Source organism: Vanrija albida, assembly GCF_041260175.1.
Source record: "Vanrija albida strain AlHP1 chromosome Unknown contig_5, whole genome shotgun sequence".
In the NCBI taxonomy this organism is placed as follows: Eukaryota; Fungi; Basidiomycota; class Tremellomycetes; order Trichosporonales; family Trichosporonaceae; genus Vanrija; species Vanrija albida.
The window spans coordinates 2659627-2671670 of NW_027191424.1; the positions used below are offsets into that span (position 1 = coordinate 2659627).

At 65.0% G+C, this 12044-nt stretch overlaps 3 protein-coding genes across 3 annotated transcripts; 1 reads left to right on the plus strand and 2 right to left on the minus strand.

The window, feature by feature from the left end:
• Positions 1–313: 313 nt before the first annotated feature.
• RIC1 (WD40 repeat protein) lies at positions 314–3434 on the plus strand (the record flags this gene model as incomplete). Its single annotated transcript, XM_069355636.1, has 5 exons — positions 314–457; positions 495–602; positions 638–1645; positions 1686–2138; positions 2175–3434. 5 exons carry the CDS (start codon positions 314–316, stop codon positions 3432–3434), a joined length of 2973 nt encoding a protein of 990 aa, XP_069207707.1.
• Positions 3435–3551: 117 nt separating this feature from the next.
• Q8F55_007198 (uncharacterized protein) lies at positions 3552–6225 on the minus strand (the record flags this gene model as incomplete). The annotated part of the gene is made up of 4 exons (XM_069355637.1): positions 3552–5105; positions 5143–5335; positions 5374–5805; positions 5879–6225. The coding sequence occupies 4 exons, from the start codon at positions 6223–6225 to the stop codon at positions 3552–3554; spliced, it is 2526 nt and encodes an 841-aa protein (XP_069207708.1).
• Positions 6226–7906: 1681 nt separating this feature from the next.
• On the minus strand, positions 7907–10900 carry Q8F55_007199 (uncharacterized protein; the record flags this gene model as incomplete). The annotated part of the gene is made up of 17 exons (XM_069355638.1): positions 7907–8711; positions 8748–8798; positions 8842–8865; positions 8905–8949; positions 8988–9071; positions 9115–9225; positions 9259–9402; positions 9439–9525; positions 9563–9613; positions 9651–9707; positions 9753–9803; positions 9853–10041; positions 10088–10240; positions 10274–10411; positions 10549–10701; positions 10737–10840; positions 10889–10900. 17 exons carry the CDS (start codon positions 10898–10900, stop codon positions 7907–7909), a joined length of 2259 nt encoding a protein of 752 aa, XP_069207709.1.
• Between the last annotated feature and the right edge of the window lie 1144 nt (positions 10901–12044).

The window sequence follows — 12044 nt, forward strand, 5'->3', positions numbered from 1 at the left end:
TGGTGAGAAATATCTACGCGGCCAGCAGTGTCATAGAAGTCGCTGCTGCCAACAACACGACGTGTGACGCGCCTGCCGTCTGCCAGTCGTCGTCGCCGAGTAAAGGAGGGCTCTGATAGGGCGACGCACGCGGAGAGACGGCTATTAAACGGGATCAAATTCGCCACGTGGTAGGCTCAGTCCGAATGCGGGGCAACGCACAGAGTGACACATGGGGGCGGTGACGATCTCGACGAGACCGACGACGCGACTGACGACTGACAACCACAATCACGACAACCACAGACATTTCACCCAGACCACCTCAGCAGCCATGTACTGGCCCACATCGGCAGCCAGGATCCTCGCGGTCCCGCAGCCCCTGGGCCAGGATGAGCTGATCACGGTCAAGCAGAGCCGGCGCGGCAACTACTTCGCCTCGCTGTCCGAGACGACCATTGGCATCTGGGATGTGCGGGTGGGTCTACAGGTCTCTGGTTGAGCTAACCCGCCAGCCGACAGTGCTCCAGACTGCCGTGGTGCGGAGCAAGGAGAGCATGGAGCGCTGGGGCGCGAACAAGGACGTGATCTGGACCCACGACTCGCGAGGCGTGCTGATCCTGGTGGGTCGTTATTCGATGCAGCGCTAACGACCCAGACAACCACGTCCCACCTCCTCATCTACCAGCTCGTGCCGACCGGACAGCCAGCCTACGAGTCTGCGCCGACATCGTCCTTCCCCTCGTCGGGCGCCGGGGAAGGCGACCTGCTCGCAGGCTACGAACTCAAGCCGACGGGTGTCGCGTTCGTCATGGGCCGGTGCCAGAGCGTGCTGGCGCAGCAGCACAACCTTCTGCTCTCGCTCCAGCACCCGCCGGCGATCCTGAACGTTCCATTCCCTATTCCGCAGCAGCTGCTCGCGGCGCCCGGCTCGCACTTCCCCCCGCTTCCGCTGGATGGGGATACCGAGGAGCAGGTCGAGTGCGATATCTGGGACCTGACAGAAGCCAAAGCTTGGATCCGGCAGGAGGAGAGGGTGCCGGTCCCACTGTCGATCACGGCGACGCGTGTCCATGGCCTGCCCACGACGTACACGATCCTCATGGACGACGGGCAGGTCTACGCCATGCACCATGTTCTCCAGCTCGAGATGGTCCGCGCCGAGCGCGGGGGTTTCAGGGGCGGCGGTACCGACCGTGTCGTGCGGCACGACCCGGACAAGGACAAGTTTATCGGACAGGCAGTGTACCCGCTTCCTCCGCCAAGACGGTCCATCGACGAGGGGATGAAGAGCCTCGGGCTCGGAGCACCGACACCTCCCGCAGTGGTGGAGGACAAGGCGCTCCACGTCTCCGTGAACGGGCGGCTGGGGTGGGTGTCGATCGGGACGGCGTCTGGACTCGTGTACAATGTCATCCTCCCGCCACACCCGAGACGAGCGAGATTATCGCACGCCTTCGACCTCAAACACTCGGCCAACCTCCGCTTCTCGCCTGGCGCGGTCACCTCGCTCGAGTGGACGAGCGACGGGTACGCCCTCGCGGTGGGGTACGAGCGCGGCTGGGCTGTGTGGAGTATGGGCGGGCGACTGGGTGGCTGGGGTGCAGAGGCGCTTGCCGACGAGGAGGCGTGGCCGGACAGTTTTATGAACGGGGCAAAGGCTTTGGTAAGCTGCCAGTCCGATGTAGGTAGCTTACGCTTCGCAGTTCTGGGCACCGGGAAACCTCGACCTCTTCCTCCTCACCCCAACGCAGGACATCTACGCGCTGCCCTTTGTCAAGTCGGCCACCACGGGCCAGCACTCACCCGACAACACGCGCTACGCCTTCTTACAGATGGACGACCGGGTGCTCGTGTACCGCGGCGCCGACCAGCCCGATATGAGCGTCATCAACCCCGAGTCGGACGTGTGGCAGCACGTGCACATTCCCACCGTGTACATTGCGACCAACTGGCCGATTCGGTACGCGAGTATCTCAAACGACGGGCGCTTCATTGCTGTAGCAGGCCGGCGGGGGCTCACGCACTACTCTGCGGCGTCGGGGCGGTGGAAGCTGTTCGCGCACGAGCGCGAGGAGCGAGCGTTCACCGTCCGTGGCGGGCTGCTGTGGTTCCACCATGTGCTCATCGCCGCAGTGGAAAGGGACAAGAAGTACCAGGTGGGTTTGCGGTAAGTTTGCAAGCTAACCCACCAGATCCGGCTGTACTCGCGCGACCAGGACCTGTCCGAGGCCAACGTACTGCACGCGCAGAACCTGCCCTCACAAGTCCTCGTGACCACGCTGCTGGACAACTCGCTGCTGGTCTACACGGCCGACAGCATGCTGTACCACTTCCTCATTCTGCCGACGCAGACGAGCATCCGGCTGCAGCTGTGCGGGTCGATCGGGTTCTCGGGCCTCATCAGTGTTCCGTCGCGCGTGCGCGCGCTGTCGTGGATGATCCCCGAGGCGCAGAAACGGCTCGGCGACCCGGCCGACGACCTGATCGTCGCCACGATCATCTTCCTCGTCGACGGCCGCTTCATCCTCCTCAGACCGAGAAAGGCGGGCAACGACGAGGTGCGCTACGACAAGCAGGTGCTGGCCGACCGCATCGAGAGCTACTGGACGCACCTGCACGGCGTGGGCACGCTCGAGAACTCGCTGTGGGGCTACGACGGCGAGCGGATGCGCGTGTGGCTCGACGCGCTCACCATCGAGGGCGCGACGGTCGACCCAGATAAAGACACGTACGAGACGGTGCAGGAGAGCATTGCGCTCCGCCTCGACTTCTACCCGCTCAGCATCCTCATGGACAAGGGCATCATCATCGGCGTCGACTACGAGATCTCGACCCGCTCCCTCCCCTTCGTCCTCTTCAAGACGCAGACGAGCACCCACCTCTTCCTCCCCAAGTTCCTGCGGTACCACCTGGACGCGGGGCGCGTCGACGCGGCCATGGCCCTGGCAGCAAACTACAAGAACCTCGTGTACTTTGGCCACTCGCTCGAGGTGCTCTTACACTCGGTGCTCGAGGACGCGGTCGACGCACGCCGGGCCGCAGGCGAGGCTGGGGGCTCCAGCGCCCACCCCACGCTCGCGCTCGTCACCTCGTTCCTCGACCACTTCCCCCAGTCGCTCGACGTCGTCGTCGGCTGCGCGCGCAAGACCGAGCTTGAGCACTGGGGCATCCTCTTTGAGCAGGTCGGCCGCCCGCGCGACCTGTTCGAGAAATGTATCCGCCAGAATCTGCTGCGCACCGCCGCGTCCTACCTGCTCGTCATGCACACGCAGGAGGAGGACGACGACGTGGCCGACACGATCCGCCTGCTGCGCCTCGCCATTGGCGCGCGCGAGACGCAGCTGTGTAAGGAGCTGCTCCGCTTCCTTAGGAGTATCGACGAGAGCGGCGCGGCGCTCAAGGCCGCCGTGGACGAGGTGGGCATCTTTGCGCAGGCGTCACCTATAGACTAAGTTGTGTTGTAGCATCATGCAGGACAGTGACTGGGTGTATGTGGCATCACGGGCATCAGCATCATTGAGCTAGCGTACTCGTCATCCTCGTATTAAGCGGCTGTATGGACAATGATATTAGAGGCGGTTGCCGTGCTGGCTGTGCACCTGCCCGTTGCCGTTGCCCTCCGTCTCGTAGCCGTACTGGCGGTCGGCGTAGTAGTCGGCGCTTTCGCGCGGCGAGCTCGGGACGGATGGCGTAGACTGCCGGGGTGGCGGCACGCCGGTAGGCAGCTGGGGCAGCCGGCGGACCTGGTGCGTCGGCGCCGGCGCGTCGGGGTCCTCGGACGTCTGGCGCACGCCGCGGCGGAAGGCAGCGGCCGACATGACGCCGCCCGTCGTCGACGGCGGGGGCGAGAATCTGAAGTCGCGCGGCGACGTCGGGCCGGGGACCGTCTCGACGTTGCTGACCGTCATGTCAGGGATGGAGATGTCGGCAAACGAGTTGGCGATCGACGAGCGCGCCGCGATGCTGTCGTGCGCGATCGAGTGCTGGCCAATGCTGTCGTGCTTGTTGTAGCCCGCCGTGTTCGCGAGCCCGTCGCGGTCAGACGGGAACCGCGGGAGATAGTACGACTCTCTCGAGCCGCCCGACACCTGGATCGGGGGGATAAAGTGCCCTGGCTCGGCCCCGATGGAGACGACGGCGGGCTCATCGCGGCTCGGGGGTGTCGGCAGGCGCGCAATCTGGGGGACCTGCGGCGACTCGTCGTCGTACGCGAGGCCGCTGGGCGGCGATGCAGGTGGGATGTACGGCGGTGGCGCCGAGCTCGGGGGGATGGCCACGACCGGCGTGACCTCCTCGGTCGAGCCGCCGGCCACGTCCGTGTTGAGCGGTGTCGGGGCGTACGGCTTGGGCGTGGTGCGACCCGGGTGTCCCACGTCAATGGATGCCGACCGGCTGTCGGGGCCAGGGGGCGGGGTGTAGTATCCCGAGTTGGTGCTGCCTGGGCGCTCGATGTCGCTGGGGGCCGCAAGCGAGTCGCTGACGGAGGGCTGTGTCTGGTGGGTGGGTGCGCTAGGGGCGTCGGGAAGAGCGTAGACCGAAGGCAGGGTGTAGCCGGGTCCGTCGCGGAGCTGGTAGCCCTGCTGCGCAGGAGGGGGTGACGAGGCCAGGTCGGGGGTCGCGGCGTGGTCACGGCGAACCTTGAGCGGCTGCCACGACGAGCCCTCCTCGCGGACCGTTGCGCTGCCGCTCTCGGAGCGCTGGTGGCCAATGGCAGCAGCGGCGCCGAGGCCAGCAGCGGCGGCACCGGCAACACCAAGCGCAGCGCCGTCACGCTGGGCAGCCTCGTCAATCTCGCGCTGCTGCTGGTACTCGTAGTCGTGGGCGTACAGGTCGTCGGCGGTGGGCCCGTTCCAGACCACTGTGCTCGTGGCCGAGGGGGCGCTGGCGCCAAACTCTGAGTAACGGTCGTTCGAGTGTCCGTCGAGCGATAACCCGTCGAGCTGGGGCAGCTGAGGCGGCTTCTCTGGCGACGCAGCCGCCTTGGCGGGATAGTCGCCGTACTCCTCGTGATCCGCGACGCTGTGGTTCTGGAAGGGCGGCGGCGTCTGGGCATCGAGCGCGGGGACGGGCAGTCCTGGCGGCTTGGGGGCGGCCGATCCGGCATGGAACTGAACGGTACCGAGCTGCAAGGTCAGATGCGTCTATCGCCATACAACCTACGCATTTAATCGCCTCGGTGGCCGTGCTGTGCGTCTTCTCGTACGCAGTGTACGGCGCACGGCCGTAGCCAGGTGGTGTCTCCTCGAGGGGGATCTCCTCGATCAGCAGCTTGCCTAACTCGCCGATGATGCACATCTTCTCGCCGAGCTCCTCGAGACCGCCAAACTTGTACGAAAGGGCCTCCTTTGTCGACCTGGTACGTCAGCACCGAGGCGCCCCCTCGCCACTCACTGCCGCTTGTAGTCGCCCAGCTTGCTCTCCTCGTTGACAATGTCCGAGTCCATCTGGCGCATCTGGCCACGGAGGTTCTCGAGCAGCTCGGTCTGCGAGATGAGCTGCTTGTTCTCCGGGCCCATCTTGGCCAGCTTTCTTTCCGCCGACTCGGCCTTGGTGGCCGTCGTGCGCCGGCGGCGGCGGAGCTCGTCGAGCGCCTCCTCGCGCTCACGGATGCGCTTGAAGCACTGGCGCATGTTGTTCTCGTGGCCTGCAAACACGCGGAGCGCCGCGCTCAGCTGGTTGAGCAGCGTCGACGAGTGGCCCAGGATGTCCTTGAGGTCGGCGCCCTCCTGCTCGCCGTACACGGGCAGCTTGCCCGCCGCCGCCTGGACCTCGCCAGCGAAGCGCTCGGCGCCGGTGAGGACGTTCTTCTCCGACGAGATGACGCTGTGGGCGTCAGTGTGTGCGCGCGCGGCAAGGGCGGTGCAGCGCCTGGTAGTCGCCACCCGACCTCACTCACTCCTGCAACGCTCTGAGGTCCTGGTTGCCGAGGCTGGGGAGGAAGCTCGTGTGGGCAATGCTCTTGCCAATCTTCTTGCCGAAGCCGTCGAGGCTTGACCCGTTTGAGCCATTGGCGCCGCCGCCGCCACCGCCGAGGTGCACGCCCGAAAAGTCATGATGCGGCGCGATAATCGAGTCCGAGTCGCGGCCGTGCGAGAGCTTTGACGTCGTGTCGGGGTTGGGAGCGTACTGGGGTGTCGAGTTGGATGGGATGCGCGAGCCCTGCGTGGGCGAGTTGTCGTTCGCGTTGCTCTTGCGCCCAAAGGTGGGCAGCGAGAACTTGCCTGACGCGCCGCGCAGCGTCATGGCGTCGATGGGTTATGGGTGGAGTCGAGTTGAGAGAGAGTGGATGATGACAACGAGGTTGGGTGGGTGGATTGCGACGATGTCGATGTCGTTTGCGCTTTGTTGAGACCAACCAGGCACGGGAGGGGGGGTTGGTTGTCGATGCGATGCTCGTTGACGATGAGATGGTGTGAACAGGTCGCGACAAAGTCGGGTGAGGGGGGGTTAAAAGTCGAATCTGGCGGTGCTCCCTGTTGATTGCCGCTTGGCTCAAGGGTCACTTTGTCTCTGCCCGCAATGTCGACGTCGTCGGCGGCGCTGGGTGTCTGTCGGTGCTGCGGAGTCGGAGTTGTCGTCGGCGGCGGCGTAGTAGGGGTTTCTGGGTCAATGTTGACGTGATTCCTGTCAGGTAAAGTCAAGCATGCTGCGGTGAGAGGCCGTTCGCTGGCGCAGCGCGGCGCGGCGCCAGGCGCGCCAAGCGATAAAGGGAAGGCCCGCGGGCCGCGGGGCGGTGAAGCCACGTGGATACACTTACCCACGGTCGTCCGCTGCCAGACACACTGCGCACGGTCGGCAGAGTGGCATAGCCTCACTGGGCATGCACGGACGGGGCGCACAGACCTGCTACACATCATCGAGTGTGTTGGGAGCAGCTGGAGGTGGTGGAGACGCCGGGTGCGACTCAGCCCGTCTCCTCACACCCCCCGCGACCAAGTTGCCTTGCCTCGGAGATGCCCGCGGCGCGGTGGAGGGGTTGGGCCTGGTCTGGACCAGGCCGCCACTACACCGCTGGCGACCTCCGTGTGGAACGGCCGCACGCCCCCGCCGACGACAACACTCCAACCTGCACCTGCTCACACACCTCGTCCCATCTGTTTCTCTGCCATTTTCTCTCACCTCCTCTGCTTTCTCTGCCACGACACAGCGCAGGGGGGATGCACGGAGCGGGATGCCGTCGGACAGCGCAACGACTGCTCGCTTCCTCTCGCGCCGATGACCACCATCCACACCAGTGCAGCATCCACCCCGACGCACCATGCATTATGCAAAACTATACACCCCCATGCACCACCAAAAAGGGGCGAGCCCCTTTCTTATGAACACTTCTAAGCGAGTGAGAAGGCCGGGGTACGACCGCTTGACCCACAGCTGCATCATGACATCCACGTCACAGGATCGGAAACTGAACGGGCAGTTCCAAGCCACCTGCAAATTAGGAAGCATGACCAGTGCCAGACTCGAACCTCCGACCTTTAGATGACATGAAGGGCGAAGGGAGCGTCTGACCCGTTGCGAAACGGCGGCGGTCGGATGCCTGGTGGTGGGGTCGCGCGTTTATGACCCGTGACGCGCGTGACGCGTTGTGAGACATTACACGGTTTCCCTGCAACTTGGCTGGCGCTGCTTTCCCAATTAATATCAGTTAGAGGAGCGAGGACGTGGTAGTTTTGATTACACCAATATGCATTGGGCTAGGTCATTACAAGTCGCTATATAGAATGGGCGGAGACACAAACAAACACTCAGACAAACGCTACTCGGATCGCCATCTAGGCTCATCCGGTTCTACACTATATGAATCAAACACGATCTACGGTCTTGGATTCTATCGATCTACGATCTACGCTCTGGGACTCTGGGACTCTGACTCGATCTACGCTCTAGGACTCCACTCGGCCAACTACTCGTCACCCTACCACTCTTACGAGTGGTGGGGGTTCTGCACCTGCTTCCAGCTCTGGCGGCCACGACGCCCACGTCCGCGCGGCGCGCCACGGGCGGCCGGCTCGGGCTGCTGGGGCTGAGCCTGCTGCTGCTGGGCTGGGGCCTGCTGCTGGATGCGGTACTGCAGCAGCGCCTGGTGCTGGCGCTGCTGGAAGTGCTGCACCTGCTGAAGCTGCTGGGCGTGGTTCACCTGGCGCTGGATCGGGTGGAACTGGGGCTGGGGCTCATCGCGGCGCTGAGCCGCCTGCGCGGTCGTCGCCCTGGCCAGCACCTCAAGGTAGTGCGGCTCGGGCTCGGCGCGCGCGGCCTGCACCTCTCGGAATTGCTGCGCCGGGCGGTTGCGCCCCGCTCCCCACCCGCTCATGCGCGCCTGGGTCTGCGAGACGCTCTCATACGGCGCGCGGAGCGCCCACGGGGTACCGGCCAGCGGGTCCATGGTGCTCACGCCTGCCGCGTGCAGCTTGTGCGCCGGGTCCGTGTGGAGCCCCGACGCCTCCTTGTAGATGTGGGTGCGGCCCGAGGCGCGGAGGTGGCACTCCTTGAAGTAGTCTGCCTCGGTTTGGTTGGGGCGGCGGGGCGGGTGCACGATCTGACGAGGGGTGGGGGGAGGAGATCGGGGGCCGGGGATCGGGTTGGGAGCGGGCGCAGGGGACGAGGGGAGAGCCTTGTCAGTGCGCTGAGGCCGCTTGTCGTCTTCAGACTCGCGCCCCTTGCCCTTCGGGGGGCTTCCCGCCGAGGGCTGGGGCCACGCAAGGGTACGGTTGAAACGCTCGGCTTCAGCGCTACGGTGTTAGCGGGGGTAGGAGGCGAGGACTCACTGCTGGGCCGTGCCGTGGCCAGTGGACGAGCCGGCGCCGGGTGTCTGGTTCCTGGGCACGTTAGTGGCGGTTGCGGGGTGTGGTCGTCACGCACTCGTACTCGCAGCGGGGGACGGGCCTGGAGAGGTCAGCTGGTGCAGCGGCACGGGTGACCCACTCGTACTGCGACGCGTCGTACGCGGGGAAGCCGTCGTCGCCGGCCCTGATGGGTGTCAGTGTTATCCTGGACCTATCACCCACTCATACGCGACGGGGTCGAAGCGCTCGGTCTCGGGCGTCGCGCGGGCACTGGATCCACCGAACGTGTCGCGGTGGGCTGGGGCACTGGGTGTGTCAGCTTGAGTCGTGCGACAGGTCAACCACTCACAGCCAGTTCGAGTTCACGCCGGCGGCCTGCTGCTCATCCTCGCGCGAGACAGTGGACGCCGTCGAGGGAAGCAAGCGGCTGCGGGGGTTGTTCCAGCCCACGGCAGGCGCCCTGGAGTCAGCGTGTTCCCCCGCACCAACCCACGTGAACTCGGCGTACTGGGTACGCTCGGGGGACGGCGCAGAGGGTCCGGTGCCGTCGTCCGCAAGCACCGCTGGGGCGGCTCCAGCGCCCTCGTCGTCCTCGTAAGGATACCCAACTTGTCGCGCGTTCGTCGGGGACGGATCGCTGGGGTCAGCTGCTCCACTAGGGAAGGGAACTCACTACTCGGTGTGGGTCCCGTTCAGGTCGACGTTGACACTCTCGAGCGCAGCGCGCAGCGACCTGGTAAAGTCGAGCGGGCTCTGCTCCCTGCCGGTCAGTTCTGGTCCCAAGCAGGCCGACTCACGAAGCCCTCTGTGCCGTGGGCGTGTTGATGTCGGGGCTTGCAGCGCGCGACCTGGGATCAGCGATGAACGTGAGAGGTGACGACTCACCCGTACAGCGAGGCCTGGCGGGTCGTGGCAGGGCTCCCGGCATGGAACCCGTAGCGGCTGGAGGTCAGCTGTTGCACAGTAGCTACTCCGGGAGTCACGTACTTGGTGTTGCGTGCCGGGAGTCGGGGCGTGTCAAGGCCGAGGCCGAACGCACTGGGGGGTGAGCTGGCCGAACTGGGCAGGGTCGAGGAGGGTGACGTACCTGGGACGGATTGTGGCGCCCTGCGCACTGGAACCGGCACCGTGGAGGGGCCTGGAGGCAGTGAGCGGACGTACCCCGCTCCCGCCATACTCGTCCGAGCCCGTGGGAGTCTCAACGCGCTGAGTGCCCGAAGGGCGCATGTCATCGGCGAGAAGCTCAACCTCACCAGCATCCGCCCGGAGGGTGAGCCTGGGCGAGGTCAGCAGTGTTCACACAGGAATTTTGAGCCGCTCACTCTCGACGGGGGATGTACACGGCCTGGCGGTGGGACTGGGCCGAGCCGGGGCGCGACGCCGACGCCTCGCCGAGCTGCGCGTTAGCGGACACCCAGGCGTCCAGGGTGTCGCTGCTGGTGTCGGCGGCGTCGGCCTCGGAGCTGTCGGAGACACTGGGAGTCAGCGGGATCCACGCGCCAACTCACCCCTCGACGAGCCGGAGCGCCATCACGGTCGGCCCCTTGCCCCCGGCCTTGGCCGCCAGGTCGTCCACGCACGCCTGCCTCAGGAACTCGTCGTACCCCATACCCGCAAAGTACTCGTTCTGGGTGTAGAACCTCCCGCTGAGGGGGCGGGGTCGAGTCGGAGGAGTAGACGGGTATGTAGGCGGTGTGCGAGTCGAAGGGCAAGCGTGCGGAGCCTCAGTTGCGTTGAGCTGCTGGGGCCTGTTTGTCAGTGATGGGTTTTCCAGGGGACGTACACCGCGGGAGTGGAGGTGTTGTCTTGCGTGTTGTTGTCTGGGGGAGCGGGGGCGGCGTCCTCCTCGTCGGCGAGGGTCTGGGCGACGGTGTGGGGGGCCGTGTCGGCGGGGGCGGGAGCCATGAAGGGGTGGCAGCAGTCCATGATACCGAAGCTGGGGTCAGTCCTGGACGGCGGGAAGGGACTCACTCCTCGCAGACGGCGCAATGGGGAGTGTCGGCGCCCGGGGACGCGTTCTCCTTCTTGCCCTTCTTGCGCAGGGTGAAGCGCTTGGCGCGGGCGATCAGGCGGCGCTGGAGTGGTGAGCCGGTGGCTGCGGAGTCCAGGAGGAGGGGACTCACCATGGCGTTCATGTTGGTAGATTAGAATTGGTAGGATACTGTGTGGTTGATGGGGGGTCTAGCAATGTAAGCTAGTGGGAGGAGGGGTTGAGGGTGAGGTGAGAGTTGAGAGTTGAGGCGAAGACGACGGTGTTGGGGGTAGATATACTCTGACCTGGGGCGAGGGAGTGCAGCCAGGTGCGTGCGACGGCGTGGATGGGGTGAGTGATGGCACGGACCGATTGTTTGCTCGCAGCCGCACGCAGATTGATGGGCGGACAGAGGAGAAGCAACGAGGATGGGGTTGGGGTGTGTTGATGGTGTGCCACACCCGCGTGGCGGTGTGCGTGTTGCCCCCCACCACCGTGGCCATCCATCATTTCTCGCCACCGTATACGCTGGTGGTCTTTGAGGACTGCATTGTTTCTGTAATGCACGTAGACTAATTTCTGCAAAGTATCATGCATGCAGCTGCATTGTATGCCAAATGGCCGAATTTTCATCAATATCCACTTCAACGGAGTCGTTGCCTGTCAGGGGCGACATCGTGCGCAGCGCCCATCGTGCACACAACATGCAGACGCCAGTGCGGACGCCGCTGATACAGACGCGCTGTATCCTGCCCCCATGTGTGCGTTGGTTCTTGAAGGCGTGGCGTGACGGACAGCACTCGCTCGCCCCTCGCCTGCATCTGCTCTGCCGCGTGTCGGCGCCGCGACGCTGCTGCACGACTGTGAGGCACGGAGCGTGTGTGCTCTACCCTGGAGGGGAGGGAAGTCGTTCCACCGCTATGGCGAGGTATTGCTGCCTCGTGTGCTCGCAACGGGAGCACTCCGCGCTGGCTGGATTGATCGTCGCGGGTGTGTGCATACGGGGGTGCCGGGGATTGCTCGTTCAATCGGGGCAGCGGCCGACTCGCTCGTCTCGTCTCGACATGGAATGGTAGCAACCTGTCACCGCCCCGAGCTGCTGTTTTGCAAGCATACAAAAAAGCAATTGTAGTTCGGAGGGCCCCCCAATGCATGTTTTTGTGCGCCCCGAGCTGCATGGACTGCGCGATGATGGTAAACGACTGCAAGGCAGAGCGTGGCACTTCCTCGCACTCACCACGCGCCAAACACGCCCCCTTGTCCCCTCGCCCCCGCTGCATGTTTGTGTCCCTCCAAATGATGAGGAC